At 31.0% G+C, this 25,983-nt stretch overlaps 3 protein-coding genes across 5 annotated transcripts; 2 read left to right on the forward strand and 1 right to left on the reverse strand.

Annotated features, from left to right (window-relative positions):
* Window positions 1-875: 875 nt before the first annotated feature.
* LOC8280609 lies at window positions 876-3,346 on the forward strand. 2 transcript variants are annotated; one of them, XM_015718150.3, is made up of 2 exons: window positions 876-1,576; window positions 2,656-3,346. In XM_015718150.3, exons 1-2 carry the CDS (start codon window positions 1,510-1,512, stop codon window positions 3,117-3,119), a joined length of 531 nt encoding a protein of 176 aa, XP_015573636.2. In that variant the 5' UTR covers window positions 876-1,509; the 3' UTR covers window positions 3,120-3,346. The 2 variants fall into 2 exon arrangements, with proteins under 2 accessions (XP_015573636.2, XP_002517427.2); XM_002517381.4 differs by lacking the exon at window positions 876-1,576 and having other exon boundaries at window positions 1,700-3,346.
* Window positions 3,347-7,785: 4,439 nt separating this feature from the next.
* LOC8280608 (type IV inositol polyphosphate 5-phosphatase 7) lies at window positions 7,786-10,665 on the forward strand. The gene is made up of 7 exons (XM_015718127.3): window positions 7,786-7,926; window positions 8,020-8,110; window positions 8,196-8,306; window positions 8,405-9,010; window positions 9,597-9,860; window positions 9,995-10,184; window positions 10,318-10,665. Exons 1-7 carry the CDS (start codon window positions 7,827-7,829, stop codon window positions 10,411-10,413), a joined length of 1,458 nt encoding a protein of 485 aa, XP_015573613.2. The 5' UTR covers window positions 7,786-7,826; the 3' UTR covers window positions 10,414-10,665.
* LOC8280607 lies at window positions 8,277-14,703 on the reverse strand. 2 transcript variants are annotated; one of them, XR_007216149.1, is made up of 9 exons: window positions 14,592-14,703; window positions 14,295-14,464; window positions 14,131-14,193; window positions 13,999-14,018; window positions 13,858-13,902; window positions 12,310-12,371; window positions 11,817-11,935; window positions 11,011-11,709; window positions 8,277-8,398 (listed from the first exon to the last, which is right to left on the reverse strand). XR_007216149.1 is itself a non-coding variant. In XM_002517379.4 (8 exons), exons 1-8 carry the CDS (start codon window positions 14,662-14,664, stop codon window positions 11,611-11,613), a joined length of 651 nt encoding a protein of 216 aa, XP_002517425.2. In that variant the 5' UTR covers window positions 14,665-14,703; the 3' UTR covers window positions 10,716-11,610. The 2 variants fall into 2 exon arrangements, 1 of the variants encoding a protein (XP_002517425.2); XM_002517379.4 differs by lacking the exon at window positions 8,277-8,398 and having other exon boundaries at window positions 10,716-11,709.
* Between the last annotated feature and the right edge of the window lie 11,280 nt (window positions 14,704-25,983).

The following is a 25,983-nucleotide window of genomic DNA, read 5'->3' on the forward strand; positions in this document are numbered from 1 at the left end:
AATTATTTCCCAAATTACAAATAAAATCCTATAATTTGAAGCCAAAATACTGTGTATAGTATACACACATCAATTACAGCCATTTTCGTGCCTTTTTTATGCCCTGTGCTTTCTTTCATTTGCATTTTTATTCTCATAAGATCTCGAAAATGAAATTAGCAAAGTCCATTTCAAGGTCTTTAAATTTTTAAGTTTTGTTATATTAAGCCTGTGAATTTTGATTATTTTACATTAAGCTTTTGTATTTGGAAATTTTTCAAAAATATTCTGAAATTAATAAAAAAAATATCTTTTTTACTATGTAATTTTTTTTAAATATTGTTTTTCTAACTTTTTTTAAAAAAATTATAGTGCAGTTGTTTTGCTGTTATTTTTTAATTATTTTATTTAAAAACAGTAAAGAAAACAACAAAAAGCATAATTTTGAAAAAAAAAATTAAAAATTATATTTTTAATATTCTAATACAGTAAAAATAAAAGAGATTGATAAAAAATAAAAAAGAAATATTTTTGATTTTGTTCTTGTATTTTTATTTCTAATACATCAAGCTATATTAGTTAGAAATATATTTATCACGACGATCGTAGTTGTTATTCTGAAATGACCCTAATTTAATAATTAAGTTATAAGAGATTTTTATGTTCATAATTAATTTTTAATTTATTTTCTTTATTTTCTTCTTTTGTTATGATTAATTTATAAGAATTTTCAAACCAATTATCGTGATTTATAATTGTAAGAAAGATTATAAGCACCTGTTCATTGTAGTTTTCTAATGTTTCTTACTCTCTTATGAATTTTTTTTTTTTTTTGCTTTAACTTGACTTTAATTAAGAAAATTTTAAGGATCCATATGTTTAAATAGAATTTTAAGTGAGAAAACAATTATAACATATTAGAAATAAAATCATTTTAAAGTAATTTTATTCACATAAAATGAGATTTAATTATAAAAGAAGAAAAAAAGAAGAAGAAAGACATTGACATATAGATTGATTCATGATAGTATTATGAAAAGATATAGAAAAAAGGGACATCAAAAATCATTATCCCATTGAAAAGCCAACCAAATTTTGAAAGTCGTGTTAAACCAACTTTTAAACAAAAACAAAAAAAAAGAAAGAAAGAAAGAAAGAAAACACAGTCGCCTTGGTGAACAGGCAGCAATTATAAATTAAAAACCGTAAAAAGATTAAAAAAGAAACAAAAAAATAAAAAATTCCTATGCTGGGTGATGCTGATGGTGAATCATGGAACATGTGGGGTTACTGCTGATGATGTTTATATGGTATAAAGCAGGCGTGCTTTGGATCGACATTTCATTCCTCTGCTCTTTTATTTTTGGGCAAAAAATTTACCTTTACTCACTGTTAGTTGAAGTGGGTATACATTTGAGTAGGAGTGCACCCACCTGTCTATACACAATCCTGCTCATAATCATTTCACCATAACATCAAGTTCATTCTCAACCTTTGATTAATTTGGAGGTGGCCATATCAGCAGGCAAAATGCATAAAATTAGAAAAGAGGGAAAGGGGAAAAAAAGAGGTTCAGAGTCGAGCTATTGTGGGAAAGGTGAAAATGTCAGATTTTTGTATGATAGATGCTGTCTTTTTGTCTTTGTTTTCTTCTTTTAAAATTTTTGAACTGATCATCTATTTTATTTATGTGATTCTTTTTATGCAAGTATAAAAGATGAACTGCGAAGTTCTGTAGGTGAAATGAATTATCATAATATAGAGTCATCGGATGATTAGGTTTCAATAGAAATAAATAAGTGAACCAGTTTGTGTTTGCTGATGATACAAGCGATAATTATGATTTATCAGTAAGAACTTGCGTGCACGATGTGAACATAGATTCTGAAATTATTTTGTATTAAGGAAGTTACAAGATGACATTTCGATAAAATGAACCCAACTTTTACCAGTTGTTACATACATACAGTGGCTGGAATGAACGAAACAAGTTTGAAAAACCAGCAATGGGCTCTACTATGCACTAGAGGTAGCAGATAAAACTGATCGACAAAAGCTCTGCCAAAGGCTCTTTTTTGGTTAGCAAAACCAACCTTTTTCAGCCTTTTTCTTTGCTTAAGCCAGTGTCTCTAGGACCAATATACATGACATGGGAAAAGCTTTAGCAAAAAGCACAATGCCAATTCCAAAGCAAATTGCACGCCAAGCCCCAAAAAACAAAACTCACAGAAACCAATATAGCTAAAACCCTGAGTTGGAGCAATCATAAGATAGAACTGCTTTATTTTGCAGCTAAATAAAAGCATGTTTGCTTGTCTCCCTTACCACCTGCACTCTCATTAGTCTTCAGTCACGTTCTCTTTTCATCACAGCTATTACATACACATGCCATATGGAAAACTTTTAAACTTAAAAAAGATTGTCACAGGCATTGCTGCAAATAAAGCCAAGTCCAAAGGGATTCTGTCTCTTATTCAGCATATAAATACGAGCCTTTTTACGTCCATCCTCACATTGTCACAAATACACACAAAATGGATCAGAAGCAGGTAGAGAGTGAAAGGGCACTAAATGGAAGAGAGCATGGAGATGAATATATTCATAAAACTTTCATTGCAGCAGGAACAACTCTTGCAATGGCATGTCTAAAACGCATTCTTGTTATGTTTTTTGTAGAGCAATGGCGCACAAGGGTCTTCCTCATCCTTAATCTCGTACTCCTAACCATTCTTTTTACTTCCATCCGTTCAAGTTCAAGTGAAAATGATCAAGAAAGTAAGGATACTCCAGAAATGAAGACTCAAGAAAACAAGAAAAGAAATGAATGTGGCTTGTCTACAAAAGATAAGCCACACCAAGAAAGCCACAAATTATGCAAAAGGACAAAGGATGCACATGAGGTAGAGCAAGAACACATTAAAGTTGATATTGAAGCTCAAAAATTGTCCCAGGAGGAGTTAAATGAGAGAGCTGAAGCTTTCATTGCAATGTTTAGGCAGCATTTGGTTTCTGATGCAAGAAAAAGTAGAAATCAGTTCATTTCAAGGTCCAAACAAAGTGAAATGTTCAACCTACGGAAGGAATCAAATTTGACCATCTCAAGTGAAAGACTACAGTCAAATGTCGGAATGAAAGTGTAATTTTTGTAGTTTCAGGTTTGCACTTTTTAAAAAAAAAATTAATAACCCTTCTAGTTTTCTTTTTGAGGTTTAATCATAGGCTTGATGTCAACGCAGACTTGCAGTGAGCAATAGGAGACCATTGTCTCTATGGTCCCATGGACTATAGTTATCAAAAAAAGAAAAAACTTGGTCCATTTTGTAATTGTCAATTATTAATAAATTGATGATGATGACTACTACTGTAATACGGGACCCCCTCTTTTAACCTTTTGTGGTTAACATATCAATTTTTTTTTTTCTATAAATATATATTTTCTCCTTGTTGTTTTCCCTGATCTTCATTCTGCTATTAATCAAGTCAATTCTAGTTGATGTCACAGTGGGCACTGGACATGTGGAATTTATTACATTCTTGATCGAGGATGAGTAGGCTTTGCTTGCAACTCTTGTTATACTTCATTTTCAGAAACTCTTAATTTGGCCTAACCTTTAGGCCGGAATTGAGGAATCCAACGAAAGACAGTATTTTCTTCCTTTTAGCTTCTTTCTTTAACCCCTAAATCACTATTTCAATCTCCGATTGAAATTCTGATTGCCAACCGAGAAAAAGAAAATCTCAACGCGGAAAAATACGGGTGACGAATGCTCAAACGTTAGCGCCATGGCAACAGGTAACATCGGTATTTTACACTGTTGACTAAGACTCGGACACCAAATAATCGACTTACATTTTTGAATATTTTTCAAGTTTCAACTTTAATTAAAAAGCGAGAGACTAGACCTCAACCAACTCTTGACATCGATATTGTGTGATGAGAAATTAAAAAGAAAGTCACAACCAAAACAGAAGCACACAAAACAAAATGAAATGAAGGGATATGATTGCGTTGCATGTGAATATGAGACTGAGGCTAGAAATCAACCTTCAATATACACTTTTCTCCATAGCTAATGTAGAAAGAAATAAATCGCAACAGATGGTGCATTAAATAGTTGTACAAATGAGTACTAGTTGGTGGGTAAGTTAAGTTAAAGCATTTATTTTGTAATGCAGAGTTAGAAAGATAAAAAATGGAGAGCATGAGGCCTACAAAAAGGAGGATTAGAGGCATAGCAATTGGTAAGTAGGTAGAAGAAGGTGCATATCATTTATTGAATTTGAGGGTGACAGATATATATTGAGGCCACAATCTCATCAATATTCTCGTTAGAATGTCGCAGCACATGAAAACTTTTTCTCTCGAGTTATTATTGTTTTGTAAAAATCTACCTATTTATTAAGACTATTATTTTAGATTTTGATTTGCGCTTTTTATATATAAAAGTGCATTGGATTTTTCATGCTATCTAAGGGCACTTGATTTTTATGGCATCTTTATTGGACCCTGTTTCTGTCTATCACTTTCTGGAGTAATTGGTCACTGGCCCTGCCAAAACAAGGACACCAATCTCCTATAAATTTTAATGCCACGTGGTACTATCACTATTTTACCCATACTTTGCTAAATCTTAATTTCAAAAACATCCTTTCCAAAACCCAAAAAAATAAATTATGAATTCTTTTTATTGTTCTTTTTTTTTTTTTTTTTTTGAAGAATGGACTTATAAGAATTTGGTTTACTTAAGATTAAATATGCTCTCAAAAGTTAGCATAAAATTTATAAAATCAAAATAAAATAATGCAATTAAGTTTTCTGAATTTTGAGTCCTCAATTAAATTATCATGAAACAGCATATGTTTTTCTATAATTAAAAGAAAACATATGAATAAGAAGAAAAAAAAAAACAACTTGACACATTTAGGAAAAATTAGGACCTATAAAGAGGCTCGGCCTGGCTAAACCGTACACGTTCTTGAGGCTAATAATAGGGTTGGCCCCGAATAGATAAGCAAATTAATGTAAGTGATAGACTTGTCTCGCTCATTACTTGGACTCGGATCACAACAACTAAACATCTTCATGTTAGGACTTGGGATATTCTTAATTTATGGCTCTACAACTTGAAGTTAGGCACCCGCAAGAGGGGGCCTCTGCGCTTTTAAAAGCAAGAACCCATGGGAAAAGGGAGGGCGGGCAGGCGGGCGAAACCTTATTTAGAAAATCACAATTAAGCATACATATATTGATCATTAAGAAATGGGTGGTAATGGTCATGATATAAGTACACTTTTTTTTTTTCTAACATTATAACTACGAAGTTGATTGCTAGCAGAGACATGATTCTTTAAAGTTGAATCGAGTGATAAATATGCATATTTAAACACATGAAAGATTTGGACGTAAACTTCACCAATTGGTGGGTTCAAGCTTATGCCATGAGGTTGCAGCATACATATTTTGGTTTGGTTGGATTTAAATAATATATTCAACCACGCTAATAAATGTGATTTCAGAAAAATTTCAAACTAAATTAAGTTGCTAAATTACCTAAACCATATATGTGATTCAGGTCCAGTTTGGATGGCTTACGCTATTCGAGCAATTCACTTTTTTTTACATATTTTATTTTAGTAAATTTAGAAAAAAAAAATATTATTTTTATTCTTGAATCATATAAGAATAATTAGATCTTGAATCAGGTCAAAATTTAAATATGTTGATTAATCATATGAAAAATATAATTATTGACTAATTTTATAAAAGTATACTCTATAATGTGTATAAATATGGCAGTTTAAATTTATCCAAATTGATAGTTTTAAAGGTAAAGTGTAAAATAAACAGAAGTTGCATTAAAAATAAAATTAAATTAAAATTTTAATATTGAAAAAAGAAAATTCTTTTACCAAGTATAGTAGGAAAAGAAAATAATATTTTTGTTGCTGTTTAATCTTTGAGACTAATATTCTTAACAAGTTTATAAAATTAATGAGCTCTTCTCATTAAATAAAAAGAATAACCACAGTGCAGATAAAAAGAAGAAAAATCCAAAAAGGAAAATAAGAGAAGAAGAAAAAAAGCAGAAAAATCTATGCAATCAAGAGTGGGGAAAGTATATTTGAAAAACAGTTAATAGGGGGAAAAATCCAACGGAGTAGCTGGAGGTACCATTACTGACATGGGCCATATAAGCAATCTACTCCTTGTGGAGTGACTGAGACGAGTGAACGAGGTTTGGGGATAAGAACTTCTCATATATACCAATAATGAATGACAAAACCAACATTGTTAAATTTTGAGGTACTTGTTGCCCATCTCTCTTAATGATCCACTCTTCTCACCTACCGGATCCATCTAAATAATTGGTTTTGCTATGCAAAAGACGATCCACAAGAAACATAATTCCTACTCCAATGCTAATTTCCTCTCTCTAAATCATAATGTGAGACTACAGCTTTTTTTGAGTTGGTATATATTTGCAATTAGCCGTCAATGAATCACTTTCAAAGTGTAATCTCGTCGAGGACTAACTCTTTAATTCATTCTCAGATTTACAAGTGAAGTCTCCAAAAATAACTTTAATGTTTTCAAGAACAGTTTTAGAACGCAAGGCCAGACACAACGGATCTCGTTCCAAAATTCATAAATAAGGATAAACATGAAGTTTTGATAATTGTAAGAACACTGAGACCTATTTAAACACTGGCAGTCAGAATTGGCAGATAAAAACCAAAAGCTAATAGCTGATTACCTGAAAATTACCTCTTTTTAACTTCTTAACCCTTTTTTTATTACATACTAATAAGGAAAATGTGTAGACACTGCATCTTAGCAAGTCAGAAAAATTACTTAAAAGTTCGTAGGATTTTAACCCATAAACTTTAGATGAGCTACTTATTCCATTACGAATACTGGTAATTACACAATTTTTACTGTCCGAACTCTTCAGCGAGATCCATGTAAAGCACTCAACCATAAAAGATAAAAAAGATTGTACAGGCACAACACTTGAAACAGTAGAAGGCAACCAAGTGCGGTGCAAACATTTTTGCACAAAATACAAGGAGCATATAAGACGAAAAAACATAAAATAGGATGTGGGGAATGGAGCTACCTTAAAGCTTTTTATGATGATATGATTATACATGAAATAGGGCATGCTCCATACTTATATATATATATATATATATATATATATATATATGTACATGCTAAACAATCTTAATAATAAAAAGTGCAGCTTATATAGCTATATCCATTATATTAATAGATTGTTTGACTTTGGAAATGTAATAAGCTTTTGCTTATGTAAATAGGCCAACGAGACATACGTGAACAGCACCACCACCATGCCACACCACAAACAACTCAATTGGAAATAATCAACTAGATGAATGACAGAAGCTTGTGAGGCCTACAACGTTCTTTTATGTGATTATACTGATCAAATTACACCATCAAATATGGCAGAGAAGAACCTTCTTCTTCTTCTTCCCTTTCTTCGTCTACCAAGTTTTGACTTGACATGTTATGTTCTCTCTCTCTCCATTCTTTTTTCTTCGAATTCTCAGTTGAAATAACCTTCTTTTTTTTCTTTTTATGTCTATGTTTCTTGCGTTTGTCTGTTCGTTTCAATCGCATCATCACTTTGCTACAGGGCGATTAATACTATGATTCTTTACAGTGAAACCTACGTTTTCTTTCCTTTTTTCTTTTTGTGTGTGTGCAAGTGAACGAATTTAACATGTTGAGTAAGGTGTTAAAAAATGGCACAAAGCAGATCTATATCTACCTCTATATTGCTATTGTAGTTGTGGCATGGACTTGATCTTTGTTGTGAGCTATGTATAACGAAGACCGGAAGACTAAAACTAGTACATTTCGTAAGTGGTTTAAAAGAAAGAACAAGAGAGCTGGAGCAAATCACTGGAATGAAATTTCAGGTTTCAACTTCTTTGTTTCTTTTCTGCTTAAATTTTTTTTATTCTTCCTGAATTATGTTTGGTTTCAAGTACCATGCTTTTAATTTCTTACAGACGAGAGTGAAGATGAAGTTTACGATAACCTGGATGATGTATTTGTTCGGTCAACGGAGATTGATCCGTGCATTTCAACTAACGAGTTAAGGTGAGGGTGTACATATTTTTTTATTTTGCAAATTATAAACAAAGAAAGACGATAACTGCTCAAACAGTTTATCTGCATATTTCAGAATTTTTGTTGGTACCTGGAATGTTGCTGGAAGGTCTCCAGTGGGAAGCCTAGCAGTAGATTTGGATGAGTGGTTGAATCTCAAGGATGCAGCTGATATGTATGTTCTCGGGTATGTAATACTGAAAGGGTATCTAAACTTGAAACCATGATTCTCTATGCAATTCTCTAGACATGCCATTCGACAATTAAGCTTCTCTCTATCTGCAGATTTCAAGAGATTGTACCTTTGAGAACTAGAAATGTGATAGGAGCAGAAGACCCAACAGAAGCAACAAACTGGAACATGCTTATAGGAAAGACTCTAAACGATAAATATGGGTGCCCATGGTTGACGCCCATGATAAAACCAATCTCCAGTGACAACTACCATTACATGAAGGTCTCTGATACTGGAAGGAGATCAAGTTTTAGTGGCTATTCTGGAATCCAAATGCGAGAGAAGTTAGGGACACAGCATGATTTATATGGGGGCAGCAAGTACAAGCTAATGGCGAGCAAAAAAATGGTTGGAGTGTTTATAAGTGTATGGATGAAGAAGGAATTGTTGAGGAAGTATTGCATTTCAAATGTGAAAGTTTGTTCAGTTGCTTGTGGCATCATGGGTTATTTGGGGAACAAAGGCTCAGTTTCAGTTAGCATGTCCATAGAAGGAACAAGCTTTTGCTTCATTGCTGCCCATTTAGCTTCTGGTGAGAAAAAGGGTGATGAAGGCAGAAGGAATCACCAAGTCTCAGAGATTTTTAGGCGAACTACTTTTCTTCGATCCCCTAAAGATGATGATAATCCTCATCCTCTCACCATCTTAGGACATGAGTAAGTAGTTCTCTCAGCAAACAACTTATTAAGCACAGATTAAAATGCTTGATTAGCAAATTATTCATTGATCATTGCAAGTCAGTATCAGGTTCAGGTTTGGTTATCATCCATGCCTGAAGACATTATTTTAATAAGTTTTTTATGTCATAAATTAAAATTGGATTTTTAAGAAAAAGTTCTTGTGACCAGAATAATGAACATTGACAGAATATAATTCATTAGGATATAGGAGAACCAATTTTCTGAATCACCTTTCGTGCTCCGGGTAGTCTGCTACCCAAGCCACCGGGGTCCATTACAAGAAATATCAGTATTATCAAACAAGTTCTAGACCCACATCTAATGTTCTTTCATTTAAGCTACGGATAATTTATATCTTTTTCATCTATAACTTCTACCAACTAAGCAAAATTTAAAAGTTTCAGATATTTGATTTCATATTAGCCTTCCGAAATAATGCTGTAAGACGACAGGAAGGAATCTGAATCTTAATTATTTGAAGGGATGACACATAAGAACCAGAACATTTCTCTATTTATTGCAATGTCCATCCCTAGTGACACAGATGTCGTGTATTTTGCAGTCGGATATTCTGGTTTGGTGATCTTAACTACAGATTGTACTTGGAAGACAGTTTAGCTAGATATTTGATAAAGCAGAATGACTGGAAAGCATTGCAAGAGTTTGATCAGCTCCGAAAGGAACTAGAAGATGGTGGAGTATTTCAAGGTTGGAGAGAGGGAAATATAAAATTTGCACCTACATACAAGTATTCTTCATCAAATTGTAATCGGTACTCAGGGGGGCTCCCAAGCAGAACAGGAGAAAAGCAACGAACCCCGGCATGGTATGCCCTAAATATCAAATTTTTCTTACAGTCATTGGCCACAACGGAGCCAACATTAACTCTTTTCTAGCATTACCCAAAGAGTTAGTCTTTAATTTTACAAGTACCTTGTGTTTGTGTGAATCTGGTGGCAGGTGTGACAGGATACTATGGTACGGAAAAGGAGTGAAACAACTTTCCTATTTTCGCAGCGAAAGTAAATTCTCTGATCATCGTCCTGTTTCTGCTCTATTTTCTATACCAGTAGAAATCATGAAGCCTACAAATTCAAAGGTCGTTCTGATGGAGAAAATTCTTCCCACTATAACACCTCCAGGAGAAATTGTGAGTTCCTCAATTTTAGTCATTTTGTTCTGAGACTTTACCCTAGACTACTTAAATTTGCCAAAAAAACGAAGAAGTTTGTCTATGAACTCATAGCCGTGATAATAAAATCTCAATAAAATTGTAACTTCAGGAGCCAAGCAATAGTAATGAAGAGTCCAAATCATCAACCTTGCTATCACTAATAGCAAAAGATAAAGAAGCATCACCTACAAATGCAAAACTATAGCTGAAACAGAGGAAAGGATGTGCAGCTAAGCGTCTGGAGTTTGAATTATTGTGCATCTGCAGGATGGCTTTCTGGTGATATACCATTTTCTAGAAATCTTCTTTCCTGCATTTTTTTCACCCATTGCTTTGGGGTCTCAAAATGCAACTCTTATTGACTATTATAAGCGAAAGAAAAGTGATTAGATGAATGTAATTAGCTTTGTTATCAACTAAGTTGTTTATGACTTTCAATTAAGAGGAATTTCTATAACAACTTTGTCTTTTGCTAAGTAAAGGACATCAAGAATCAAGCCTGATAACGGTGATGAGAGAGTGGGGTAATGTTTTAACAAGTCCTAAGTGGCTGGAATACTGCTGGATATGCATACTGAAATTTCAAATGCAAAAATCTTTAAGGTGACTTATCCACAATTATGATTTGACAAAAATCTTTGATAGAACACACGGATTTGTAATCATAGCTTTCCAGTGTCGTTGAGGCCATCCAAAATCAAGATAAGCGCCAAAAAATACCAGGATCCTCAAGTGCAATTGTGCAGGGCAGATTTAACTATGCCAGCTCTAGAAATGTAGCAATAGCAATTAGAATACTCACAATAGATCAAATGGCATCATTTTCCTGAAGAATCCCACTAAGGGACTCCACATTAACTATGTGACAGCTGGGACAAGCACATCTCTTCTGCAACTCCTCACCGAGAGAAGAACAAGCCTGTTCCAATTCAGAAGTCTGCTTGTTTCCAGTCAAAGAAATTTTTGGCAGTTATCATAAGTTGCATGAAAAGGCCAAAATATTAATCAGTAAAGCCGGCAAAGCACTCCCATTAAATTGTTGCATTTTCTACAAGAAAAAGGTAGTGCATCTCAGACCTTCGCACTTTTTGACAGCTTAGATATAGATAATACTATTTCACAAGCATTTTGACATTAACTTGTTATAAGCTTCCACTTCTTTACCAAGAATACTTCTGAAGTGGGAGGTTAATTAAAGGATGGAATCTTAGCTCTTTTGTAAAGTGCAAGGCCGTGCTCATTTTGTGCAGCTTACTTTATGACAGTGCTCCCAAATCATTTAGGATCAGTTGTTAAGAACATACAAGCTGGGGCACTGCGTATTCCCTTCTCTTTTCTTCTCTACTCATTTCAGTGAAATATGGTGAAATCATGACTGATCAACAGGAACGATATAAAAGTCTCAAGGATATCTAGTCAAATCTTGCAGCGCCTTTGTTTCTTTCATTATCATCCCCATCAAAGAAACCTTCTCCTGAAGATCAACGTATTCCTGCTGGACCTGCAGGGAACCAAATATTGCTGTCAAAGTTAACATTGAGTTATTTTATAATCAGAAAACTTCCAAGCTAACCTACTCCCGCCTTTGATACAGAATCGGCATCTTACCTGCTTTTGAATTATCTGTTCGACTAGGTATTCTTGTTCCTCTTTAGTTGTTTGAGAAACAATTTGGTCAAGCATATCCGCAAGAATTCTTGAATCAGATTCAACTGTATTTTCTGTTTCTGAAATGAATTTACACTGTCACGGGATAAACACAAAAAGGAAAACATATATAAATCTTCCCTACAAATGCACTTTGATCCTGAGAGAGAAAAAGGGAAAGGTTGGCTTCTTTTGTTATTGAAATATCAGTTACCGATGCATAGAAATGTCTTTTCAAATTAAAACTATCCGAGTAATAATTGATCCCAGCAGACCATATATGCTTCCTCAGTGTTTTGACTGGATAATTATCAACGAATAGCTAATCTACAAAGCATTTATTATTAAACATGTTTTCAGAATTCGATCAGATAATAATAATACAATAAACTAACATCCATGAAAAAATTGGAACACCAATAGATCATGTAAACAGGGTTAAAGTTTTACACACCTGCTGTAGTTCCAATACTATTCTCTTTCTGGAATTCAGATGCTATTTTCTCCTGGAATCTCCTAAATTAATATGTAAGACATATTACTCATTTCCAGTAACAAATACTAGAATGCACATTAAAAGATTTCGGTTCGTATACCAGGCTTGGGGCAATAGTTTATCGTCAGAGATAAAGAAAAACAGAACATATATCAATCTGCCCTGAGAACTTCTTGCCGCCTAATCAGCAAAGCTATTATGAGAACATAATCTCAGGTAGTTGTTGGACAGTGCATGTAATCCGGCATAATTATTTTGGCGGTCTAATACTGCAGAAAGATATCTGGAATACAGTAAATATGGCTATACTGCAGCAATTTCCAAATCTGTTACTCTATTTATACAGGATTAATTCTATCACCTATATTTCCCTCTAGAGATATTTCTATGCGTATTCACACTTTTCTTGGCGATGAAAGCACCACGAGGAGTCTGCAACGCATGTGTTCTTACCTTTTTTTTCAATGCTCTACTAGCATGACAAAGAAATATAGTAAGGAAATATAGGGAAAAAATAAGAGCAGTATATGCATTTGCTGAGGTTATTTGAGGTTAAAATGTCCCTTTAGACATAAGTCATCACCAAAATACGCAGACATACAAGCAAAACCAACTAAGTTACAAAAGGATTGCTAGCAACTATAAAGGCAAGAGGAGATTTGAGGTAGATAAAAATTAGTTAAGATGCATAGATAGAAATTGACGTAGGTAATTCTTATCATAACATTTTAGAAAATTCTTGCCTAGACTTGGTGTATGATCCCACTTATACACCAAACTGCTGATAGATGATTAAAACATATTCATAGTATTAAATAATAGAGTATATGTGTCAATCATCCAATATCAAAGTATAAAACACTCAAACATACATATCACTCTCTTATTAGTTATAGTTTATATACGAAGACTAGATAAGACTCTCCCTAAAATATTTTAGAGCGTACGAAGCCTCTCCTTTTGAATATAACTATTTCAGCATGCACCAAAACATGTTCAAGAACCATTAATTTTTAAAAGAAATTTGAAATCATTGCACTGGATTTAGAAAACAAGATTTTTGGTATCATATGAGAGGTCACCATGTTTAAGATCTTTATAATCTATATTTGTCAAAATAAAAAGAAAAAATTGCAAGACGTCAGACCTTGAAAGATGAAATAACAGGTAATTATGGATGCTAACCCTTGCTTGCACAAACGTTATAAATGTCGCCTTATAGTTGAGAATCGAGAAGTAAGAGCTCATAAGAGCCTGACCACTTTTAAGTTATACATATATGGACATGAGTGTAATCGACATTCAAACTTCGAGCTAGTTTATCAGTTACATCGACAGGGACGTAAAGTTATTCATATAACAATGTTTCGTACTATATTTCAACTAGGCTACGCGTTACACAAGGCATTGGTTCAGATATTATAGTTTATATCTAAGCTTACAAGTATTCCCCAAGACAAACAGAAAATGCATAATTGAGACATCTCTTAGTAGATTAATACAAACCTTATCCTGGTGCCGAGCTTAACCATCTGCTCGATAAACTCGTCTCTGCATTTTATATAAGAAATAACAATTATTAAGAACTCTATATAGAGATATTTCTAATTAAACACTGGATTCAGCTCTTAAGTTAACAGTTAATACCGTGAGGTTCTTTCTTCATTCTTTACATGTTCATGTAAAAAAAACAAGGTTCGAAACACGAATTAACAACAGAACAGTTATGAAGTATTAAATAAATCCAAAGCAATTTTCAATCTATCAAAAGAAAATCACCTTTAAACCGTCCACTTCCGATCCAATAGATGATATTTCATCTTGAATCTGACAAACTCTTGCCTGTAATTATTTCAACCTCATTAGGTTTATAATTACTTATCAAATATAAATAAAAAGAATAAACAATGAGAAAAGAATAAACAATGAGAAATGAATAAAACCTCCAGAGATTGAATAAAAGCAACATTTAAAGCCAATTCAACTTCGAAGCCTTTAAGCTGTTGCTCAATAGTTTCTTTTAATCGTTTAGATGCTTCAAGCTCCGCATTTTCTGTTTCCATTTCAGTTCTGATCTCTACCAATCTCTTCTTTAATCCGATCACTCTTCTCTCTGTATTTCGGCATTTACCACAAAATTTTTAAAAGAAAAAAAAAAGACAAATTCTTATCTGTGATTATTATTATTATTATTAGTAGTAGTATTAGTCATTTTGAAGGAGAAGATTAAATGAAACAACCTCCTTGTGATTTCTCGGAGGCACAATCGCGAATTAGGGTTAGAAGTTGCTTCTTTTGATCGATTCCCGCCATTGATTTGATTTTTTGAGCTTTTTTTGTTTGGCGCCGCAAAATTTAAAACAGTGGAATTTTGAAATGAACAGATAGGAACGGGTACTTCTTATATATGTGATTTATATCATGGGCCTGCCGTTTATCTGTTGGATTTAGTTTTAGGCCCGATTAGATGAATCAATTTCATGCTTAATTAATTGAGAAACAATCTTTTCCTGTAAACTTTTTGAACAAAACAATATATAATATATAATAATAATATATATATATATGTATGTATGGTATTGTTGCTGGCCCTTCAATTTACATAATTTGTGTTAAAAACACTTTCCATCATAGTATTGTGTAATATGTATTAAATGTATTTTTGCCCCCATCATAAGCAATGCTGACAGTACCTGAAATTGCTGAGCCATTTAAATTAATGCTAGTAACGGGGAGGAAAAATGAATAGGTTTCAAAAATATTCCAAAATTAATAAAAAAAATATTATTTTTATTATGTAGAATTTTTTTCAAAAATATTTCTTTTCAAAAATATTTTTTTTTTAAAGAAACACAATGTGATTATTATTTTGTTTTTTTATTTTTTTAGTTGTTTTATTAAAAAAATAAAATAAAAACTAAAAACAACTAATACTATATTTTAAAAATTATATTTTTAATATCTTTACACACATCATCTTTTTATAAAGAAATAAAAAAATTATGGATATTTTTGTAATTTTTTCAAAAGAAAAAGCAAATGAAAAGCAAATAGGAAAAAAAGGTGAATTTGATGCCACTAGTTAAGAGTTAGCAGCAGAATAATAATAATAATAATAATAATAATAATAAGAGATACAGTTTTGATCCAATCTGAAACTTGGAAAGGGCAAAGAATTTATGAAAAGAGAAACATGACACGTAGTTTGCTTTAGAGGAATGCTAGACACATCCACATTCAAAAGTGTTATATTGAAATAGATAGTTAGTTGATTAGTCAAATAACCCAATCACTAAAGACCTCCTCACAATCTAAACCCAAACAATTTTCAATTTCTAAAAATTAATGAAGGCCCAACTTTCTCCTCTATTAAAAATGAAATTTTTATTCTAAAAAAATAAAATAAAAGAGGAAGTGGAATTTGAGTAACAGGAAAGAAAGTGGAGAAAGGTAGAAGGAAATACATATGATATAGTATATTATAATCTCAAATTCGTCCTTAATTCTTTTGGTTTATTTTTAAAAATTATTACTTGATTGTTTTTGGGCTATCATTTTAATCTTTCGGATAAAGTTAAATAATTAATAATTAATTCAATCACAAATGAAACTGTCTAATGAAGACCATGGCATGGACAATAACCAAGGTTAATTAATATGTCCTCTTCCTTATTGCGAGTTTAGCCGCAAATATCTCTTCATGAGCAACAAGGATTAGTCACGAAGAGCAACCACATTCATACTTTTTTCTTTTAAGGAAATAATAATCTTCATATATAACTAAAGTTCCCCTCGTGAGCAACAAAGACTGATCACTAAACATTAATCAGCAGAAACAATACGAAAACAATTCGAGGCACGCCTTGAAATTGTACCACCTTTTTATGCGTGATGGTGGCACGCCACAGATAGCACCCGTAAAAACAGGTGTTTTTGGGTTCCCCATTCCTGCAACCTGATAGGCATAGCTAGGTAGACAAATAATGCTTCCAATGAAAACTTTCATATATATATATATATACATATATCCTAGTCATAATCCTATGAGTAGCAAGAGTTATGAAAGTTGATTTATGGGTATGATTTCATAAACCCAATTGAAATGATAAGAACTTGTTAGTCACATCCTTTTTGCTTTGCGTTATCAGCTCCATTTGGCCTGATGCCCCTTGTAAATGGGTGTTTTCTAATGGACAATATCAGCAGTGTAAACCCTGGAAACCAGACACATCCCACTTCCGCTTTGATTTGGCCAACCAATTAGTCTTAATCAATAATAATCTGCTTTAAGATTTTATATATATATAGTTTGTGGAGATGCTTGTGAAAGAAATTATGGGACGGTGACAAGGATGCATGGCAACACTTCCTCCCCAATTTACTATTTTCTGCATTTTGGAGTTTCTGTTTTTATGGGCATCATCATGATTCAAGGAAAAAGAAGAATTTCAGTTTTATTGTTTGAATATTTATTTAGAGAGATGTAAAGAAAAGATTTTTGGATAGTATATATAATTAAATGAATAACGAAGACTTTCACATGTATTGAATGAATAAAGGGTACAAATAAAAATATTGATAATTTAAAATTTTTAATTTTTTATTTCTCTCGGTGGGAAGTAATATCTAGTTATTTTTCTTTATCTTTTTCAATCTAAAAAGGAGAGTTTTTCCTTTTTCAATTTTCTTCCAAGTAAATAAAAGGAGAAAAATGTAATGAGATCTACAAAATCTGGTTTAATGGTAGAATTGTGTGATCTTAAAATCCGAATAATTGGAGAAAAATATGAACTAATTAGAAAAGGCAACGGGAAGTCACTATTAATACTTTGTCTAAAATGATATTTATCTCTGCTAACCAGTTGGGTACTTAAGACAATAATCTTCGGCAAGCCCACACTATTGGACTTCTTTTTTTTTATATAATCAAGTTTTTTTTTATTAAATAGATAAAAGGAGAAAACCCACTAAGAAAAGCAAAATGCCCCAGGTGATGAAAGGAATTCCAACTTAGAACTATCATATCCTAGCTAGAGCACGAATAGATCTCTGCATCAAGCTGGCAGAACTGGAAACAAGAACAGGAAAAGGAAAACCTGAAAATAAAGTGCAAGTTGCAAATGGAAAAGGACAATTAAAGTTTAAATTTTTGAGAGGGATTATTAACAAAAAAAAAAAAGAAATTAGAAAAGATTAAGAAACATTTTTTTCACAGAAATTATGAGGACTTAATGACAAGGACAGAAAGAATAAATGACAAAAATAAAGGATATAGGAGCAATGATAATGGTATATATTAAATAGTGTAACTCCACATAAATTAAGTGGAAGTAAAATAATAATTTAGAGAAAAAGATTAAAGTAGAACAATCAATCAATGGAAGTGGATAAATATCAGAATAATTCTTGAATTAGGTCATAATTTATTATGTGTGTGGCAACTTATGCATTGTAAAATAACCTCTTATTATGTCTCTTGACATAATAAATAAAGTAACATACACATTACCACAGAAAATAAGTTAAATTAACTAAAAAGATAATCATTACTTGCATCTTTAGGAAATTAGTGTAAGTATGTAAATAAGTGGATGCATAAATTAAGTGGCAGGCCTCATGTCATTCTTAGTTGGATTCTGTCATGGCTCATGATCTCCATCTCCCTATGTTAACTTAAAGCCACCAAAAGAGATTTACTTTTCTCTCTGTTTTAATGGAGTGAAGATCCAATTACAAGTTGCAGTAATTCTTTTTATATAGAAATCTTAACCCAGCAGACTTTCTTTGTTTCTTTAAATTTTGGTAGACTAAAAAGAAATAACAGTAAAAGGGTTATGCAATAAACATGTATGGATAAGTGCATTTTGGAGCATATCCATCTTTAGGATATGATGCTACTGAATACTAGTACCATATATCCTTTCAATTATTCATCTTTCCAGCCATGTCTTTACTGTTAAGCACATTATATATAAGTTTAGTCAGAGGAGGTTCAGAACATGATATTTGCTAAATATCTTTTAGGTGCTGAGTTTGCAGATTTGCCTGATGTCAAAAGTGGCAAACTACAGTTAGAGATTCCTGTCATCAGTGCCATTAATTTGTGTCAATGCAACTGTATTGACCTTTTTTCTTTTTTCTTCTTTTGCTATTTAACTTAATGTGTCTGTGGTACACATATTATAATTACAATGAACAATAAAGATAAATCCATTACTAATAACCCAAGTTCTTAATTATTGACTGATGTATGATCAGTAATTTGTATTTGACAGTGATGGTGACAGATTTTGAGATTGTTCGTGTTTAGCTCTTTTCTGTATAAATTAATAGAGTATCTTTATTTAAATTTAATCTATATACTATAATTAATAGAAAATAAAAAAAAATATATATATATATATATATTATATATTTTAATATTAAATAATTAACACATTCTCTATATCTATATTTTAAACTAATAAATATATAATAATCATCCATGAAATTTGGTGCAATTTGGTGCATAGGTAAATGAAAAATGAATGGATGCTGCTACACATGTAGAAAGTTATTCTGTTCCTCTTTCATATATATCTTTAAAGAAATTGATTGTACATGGTCTTCTTCATATATCTATCAAGATATTGTCCCTACAAGTAGGGAAGGATCTATGGAAATAGTTGAAAACTGAAACTTCATAGGAATATATACACAATTAGTTAATTAACTGAATATCGATTAATCAGTAGTATTTATCTAAGAAGCATTAACACTTGTAATAAGATAAGATATTTATAATATATATGCATATTAAATATGAAACCAATAATGATTTAATATCTATATTATAATATAATTTTTTTTTTTAAATGAACCGCATTAAAATTTTATGTCATATCGTTACAGATTACAATTAATTTGATAGAAAAAAGAATCAAATGCAGTTAAGTATTGGCAGCATTAACTCGAAAGGGTACGCATCTCAGAACTTGATAATCTTTGTGATGTTGGTTCATGTAAAGCCCTAAACTAGTTCCCTAGCATTCATGGTTCTTCTTAGGGCTTGAATTCACCGTGGGGAGGCTTAGCCTACCTCTGCACATAACTTAATTTTCTTTTGCACTTCAAGAACATATTTACTGCAATCCTTGATCCACTCTCTCTATAAAATTAGTTATATTCGATCAAATGCTATTGAATATCATCCATCTAAATAGAAATACATCTTTTATGAAAATTAGAAGAATCAAATAGATACTTTCTTTTTAAATTACAGAGATTTAATAAAATATTTTAAAATGTATTAGCTGATATAAATAAATGGTTTTACTTTGTCGATGTATTTTATATATATGTTTCGTTAATAATCAATAAAAAAATATTATTTATTAAAAAAATTTTGTCTAAACTTGATGTATGTCTCCACCTTAGATAACAAATTACTAGATAATTAACACATGATCATTAGCTTTAAATGATAAAGTATGTATCATCATCTAATGCAAAAGTATACAATACTCATTTCTTTATTAATTATGGTATATCACCAAATCTATATAAAAAATTTATTTATTTATTATATATATAACAGTATTTCTACATATGTCATGAAGTTTAAAATAGGTGATGGAAAACTTTTAGCATTGAATTTCTTAGAGATGACAAAAGTTTACACAAGATTGGAAATTGGATCAATTCGTCTTATCTAAAATCTAATTTGCCCAAACTCATAGAAATTAATAATTTAGACTAGAAATGGCTTAAAACTCAAACTTAAAAAGATTTCATATCTAAAAAAGCTCGAGACAAAGTAATAGGAGAATGAAATAATTGAAAGCTAAAAATAATTTGAGAATAATATAATTCAAACCCAAATTTTACATTACTTAAAATTCATTACTATCTGAAATTAAAAACAATAAAAATTTCTATGGATGAAGCAAGTGTTATGGGAGAAATTTGCAAGCCAAAGCAGTCAAATCTAAACTAGACCGCATGATTAGTATTTTATTTATTAACGGTATTTTCAGATGAAAATTTTTAAGAAATTTTAAAGGTTTTATAAAATTTCGAAATCTCTAATTTTTATTTAAAAATAATATTGAAGTATAATTTAAAAAATCACATATAACCTTTTAAAACCTACATTTATTATCCATTCTTTTCACACAAAATAAAATTTAAAGCATGTTACCTCAAAATCCTTATATCCATTTTACTTTTATCTTATTCTCATTTTTCCCACACACATTGCAAAAAGAAGCTAACAGGCCCGTAAATTAGATAACCAAAGCTACAGGCTACAGCAGCTAGAAGATTGTAAGAATGTTCTGTTGATTGGGTGCTTAACCGCCTAGTTGCCCAGCTGTTCTACTGGCTTAATGATTATACTAATGGAAGTGGTATGAGGTACGTGGGGGTCACTTCTTGTTCTTGCTACCCAAAGAAAGGGACAAGACTAGACTTAGCCATGGAGGACCATATCTATAACCTCCACCATAGCTTTTTAGATTCCCAATCCAGAACAACAATTCTCTCTCTACCTCTCTATCTCCTCTCAACGGAATCTTTTACCTCTTATAGAAAATAGGCATTTCCTTGATATGCCAAATTCTTTGTTATTTATGATCATCCTATCATTCTACAACACCTTACCCCAGCACCTCCTCCACCACCACCACCACCATCGCCACCAGCCATGACCACCATTCCAACGTCAACATCATCTACAGTTTGCCAAAACAACAACAACAACAAAAAGAAAAAAAAAAATAGAAGAAGAGCCTGTTCTGACTACTAGAAACAGTACTTTTACAGTTCATACATATATATTTTCCATAACTGATGATATGATTTGACCTTATCATGATTCTTCATAAGGAACATGCCCATGACCCACTTTGTAATGGGTTCTCTGCTGCTAGAATTATATTCAAGATTGACATGAGTGAATAAGACAGTAGCAGTACCACAGGTTGAAAGCACTAACAGAGCATCGTAAATCAAGAAAAATACATATTTTACCCTTGTCCTTTGCTATACTTCTCTTCAAAGTTAGGCCTTATTTATGATTTGGAGATTTCGACCATTTCTCAAGTCATTCTTTCTTGACATGAAACATGATTGACATAAAATAAAATACTCCCACAGATGAGTTAATAAATAAAAGAAAGGAAGAAAAACATTTTCAGAAAGATACAAATGAAAAATATGATAAAGATTTCTACAAGCACATTTGGCTATCTTTTTTGCAAAAGTTTACGTCAGTATGAAGAAAATATCGATTCCATTTGCGATACTCTTGTTTTGCTCAAGACTGTCATCGTGTTCTTTTGAATCATTGCCCTCGAAATGATTCAAGTCTTCTCATTGCATAAGGGCCTTCTTTTTATGCCCTATAAATTCCAATCGATCACGAGCACATAAAGAGGAAGGAGGAGATTCGAAGTTTTTAGGTTAGTGGAGATGCATTGTCATTAACCAATTTGGCTATTGGGGTTCTGGCAAATACCAACTAAAGTTCTGATAACTAGGAAAACCACTCATGATTTACTTCCATGATAGCCCTCAGTCTAATTATTATCAGACAGAGGGATCAGATCAGAGACGCTAATAATCAATCCACTAATGCTCTTTTACTTGAACAATGATGTCATATTGACGAATTATTTAAAAGAAAAAAATGAAAAGTCCATATCTTCTTTGATGTTAATGGCTACTAATCAGAAAGGAAGGGACCCGACCTATTTAGTGAACCCACTGCACTAAGCTAAAGTACACCGTATTAATCAAGCCATCAACATAATTGCATAAGCTCAAAAGATGAATATTTCTTTTCTCTTTATTTGTCTCTTTTTCTTATTTTTCTTTCCCTGCTTTTATTTTTATTTTTCTTATAAAGAAAAGGAAGAAATATTTGGGGCCTACCATTTACAGAATAGGAAATAAAACTGTCGATATGATATAATATTTCAATTTTAACTTATACAATTTTATCAATCATTAAGGGATATTATATTTATACATATAATAATTATAATATATGTACACCAAAAAATATGGCTAGGTAAGGTGGACCGGCGCCTAAAACAACCCAAGCAGGCCCTATTATTTTTAACCAGAGGAGATTCATTGTTAGGTTTAGCCGATTAGGGCTAAGTAAAAAAAAAAAAATTAAAGAAGTTTGAGGTGGTAATTAGCTGCTATTAATAAATTAAAATTAAAATAGAGATGCTGGTCTAGTTAATACAGTTGCGACTAGCTAGGTAGTTAGTTATTTGTTAGGTAATTTATTTCATGCAAATATCATTATTACAGAAGAGACCTTCATTCCCCCAAACAACTACTATAAGCTATTCCCAGAAATGTCTAAATCTAAACCTAAACAAGTCAAATCGAATTGTAGATTGTGATTCTTAATTGAGTGGCAGCTTGGTTTAGTTTGGAATTTGGTTTTGTTTTCTGGGTCTTGATTCATAAATCTAAAAATCAGACCAATTCTACCCATATATACATTATACATATTAAAAATATATTTTTTCATTTCCATACATAACAATTTAACTTGCATACAGATTTACCAAATTGAATTATTTTTGTTTATAATAAATTTCTACTTAATTATTTAGGATTCAGTAAAAGTTTAGTAATAAAATTTGTTTTATTTTAAACCTAGAGTGGAATATAGAATATTACTATATAAACTATTTAAACCTTTTAAATCGTTGAAACCGAACCTAAATAGAATTTATATGGCTCGGATGATTTGACTATTTTTTTAAATGGATTGATTCGAATTTTTTTCAGACTTTTTTTATAAATTTTATATGAATATAATTTTTAAACTGAACCCGTAATTATAAGTGCATATTCTATTGAAAGAGAGAAAAAGAAAATAAAAGTGGCAGTCTACTCATATTATGGCATCGAATTAATTCTTATAAGAATAAGCAAATGAAAGCATCAAAAATTATATATATAGACACACATCATGCTCCAATGATTCCTTTTCTTTATTTTCTTCCTTTTCTTTTGCTCTCCATAATATCACCATATAAATAAACTATTGTAGGAGACATATGTGACGTCCAAAGTGGGATAAAAGATGAGTCTAATTATTAATTTCCTTTTGTAGTCAAGATGTTGTGCATATTTTGCTGCCTTTTTATATTGTTTAAACTATACTTCTGTCCTGGAATATTATATTTTCATAAAATTGTTGCCTTTCTAGATGTGGAGTTCCCCTTTAGATTGGGCTAGATTTGCCTTTGAAATCTTTTTTTCTGTTTATAAGCAAACTAGATCTTCACCTAAAAGCCATGGTCAAGGTTCTTTATTTAAGTATTGCATTTGTATGGCTAACAATGATTTCTTCACATTTCTGAAAGCTGGTATCTTTATTCAATAATGAGGAATCATTGTAAAGAAGAAGGTATACAGAAAGAGAGGAAATGCCTGGTAAATTTATATGAATATATGTTACTTTTTCGAAAATGTATTTGATGTTCTTTACATATATAGATCAGTTGTGAATATAGAAGGTTTTGAATTTAGAGAATGAATTAACATGCCAAAGGGTAATTTCGAGTTAAAAAGCAAGTATTTCTCACATTATTATTAGTTTAACACACTATTTCCCCTCATATCAACTGTAATATCCAAACACTAGCTCTAATATTCTATTACAAGAGAGATTAGAGTATTAATTAATCCTGGTAACAATGATCTCGTTTGGTATTACAGATGACAAGCTGTTTATAATAATCTTTTCACTATTCCCAAAAGGTTGCTGTCCAAAAAATTTATAAAATATGATCTTACATGCAAATCAATATACATTATAATTAAATATTGTACTTGTTGCACGATGTCAGACACCTGCCTTATTATTTAGTAGTTGACCTCTGTTTAATTATAGATTAATATAATGACGTTTAATTCTTTAGGCCTCTTATTTTAATTATGAGTATTATTATCATTATTTTAAGTCCAGTTTGGACGTAATCTAACGGTGGAACGTCACTGCATGCGTTTACGGTTTCTGAAACGTCATTAAACAGGGTTGTTATCAGAAGTTGCGAGAAATACAAGCCATAAGCATCATTTATTTTAAAATTTATAAAATTAAAATATTGAAAGGCTTAATAATAAGTTTTGCCCAAAAAAATACATCTGCACATCCAAAGGGCTCCTATGCAATGTTTCTTAATTGGTTCGATACAATGTCCTAAAGGTGTAAAATCGATGTACAGCATCATATCTTAAAGATAGATGCACGTCTCGTGGCATGTTTTCTTTTTCTAAGAAAAAAGAAAAAACCTTTTGCAAATTTGGATGCTTTTAGAAAAACTAAAAAGAAAAAGTAAACCAATAATTATAATTAAGTTAAGTTTAGCATCCACATACTCCATTTCACAATAGCTACTAATTAATTATTGAAATTTATATTTTCTAATAACTTTTTATAATTGTTTTCAAATTTTAAAATAAATATTTTATTTTTTAATTTATTTTTATAAATATCTTTTAATAGTAAATTATAATATTTCAAGTCAATTTTATTTATTACCATAAAATATTTATTACATTTAGATATAAAATATATAAATAAATATAAAAATGTGATATTTTTAATAGTTATATTATTAAGTTTAAAATAATTTATTTTTAGTTATTATTTTTTTAATAAGTATATATAATAGAGTTTGTGTATCATTCTTATTTTGTCTAAAATTTTGAAAACAGTTAAATAAATTTATTAGAAAAAATATATAAAATCTAATTTATAATTAAAACTGTTTTAATTTGAACAATAGTTTTATCTTATTTATGACTCAAAGATAAGCTTTTTTTCCCTTGAAAAAGGGGAAAAATCAATTTTATTTATAGTTTTGTCTGAAAGATGAAATCAAATCAGCAAAATCAAGAAATTGTATAATGATGGTCCATTTGGAAACCAATTTTTTTTTTTTCAGTTGTTGTATTCCTTTAGCTAATTGACGTGAAAGGACTTAAGAGACTATCAAGAAGCATTCAAAATTTTGATGTGGCAAAAGTAATCACTAACTAAACACACTTTAAATAAGCTGCTTTCTTTATCCACCCAGATCATTTTAACTTTAATTGAATTGACTTGTATGAAATTGTTTCTTTTTCTCTTTTTCCTTTTACTTCTTTTTTCTTTTCTTTTTCTTATGCGAAAGCGAAAATAAAAAACAATATAAAAAAGAATAACCGTGGAGTGCTTATTTTATCTCATTTTATGAGTTAATAGTCTAATTATTCATAATTTTATATTTATTTAATCTAAAATTTAAAATTAATAATAAAATATATATTAATTTATATTTAACTATAAATTTTTTGAATTCATTACGATTATTTGATTAATTAAGAGACACTGGACAAATTGATAAAATAAAAGTCACGAGTTAATTAAATTTCTTCTATATTTTATGTTTAATGGAAAATAAATAGAAAAATAAAAAGTGGAGTACAGCCAGCAGCTATATAAGTTGTGCCTTTCATCATAAGTAGATCACAGTCCAGTAAGTGATCCACAACTGCTTTTTTTTTTTTTTTTTTTAGTGAAAAACTAATCTTTTTGTGCTGTGTGCTCGTTTCATGTGCTAACAAGTCACTTTCTTC

The sequence above is a fragment of the Ricinus communis genome, chromosome 5, assembly GCF_019578655.1.
Source record: "Ricinus communis isolate WT05 ecotype wild-type chromosome 5, ASM1957865v1, whole genome shotgun sequence".
NCBI classification, from domain to species: domain Eukaryota; kingdom Viridiplantae; phylum Streptophyta; class Magnoliopsida; order Malpighiales; family Euphorbiaceae; genus Ricinus; species Ricinus communis.

Coding starts and splice junctions, on each gene's coding strand:
- LOC8280609 (XM_002517381.4), top strand. CDS start 2,514: ATGGATCAGAAGCAGGTAGAGAGTGAAAGGGCACTAAATGGAAGAGAG.
- LOC8280608 (XM_015718127.3), top strand. CDS start 7,827: ATGTATAACGAAGACCGGAAGACTAAAACTAGTACATTTCGTAAGTGG. Junction 8,307..8,404: donor GCTGATATGTATGTTCTCGG/GTATGTAATACT, acceptor CTCTATCTGCAG/ATTTCAAGAGATTGTACCTT. Junction 10,185..10,317: donor TAACACCTCCAGGAGAAATT/GTGAGTTCCTCA, acceptor TTGTAACTTCAG/GAGCCAAGCAATAGTAATGA.
- LOC8280607 (XM_002517379.4), bottom strand. CDS start 14,664: ATGGCGGGAATCGATCAAAAGAAGCAACTTCTAACCCTAATTCGCGAT. Junction 14,019..14,130: donor CGGAAGTGGACGGTTTAAAG/GTGATTTTCTTT, acceptor GAACATGTAAAG/AATGAAGAAAGAACCTCACG. Junction 11,710..11,816: donor AACAGATAATTCAAAAGCAG/GTAAGATGCCGA, acceptor GGTTCCCTGCAG/GTCCAGCAGGAATACGTTGA.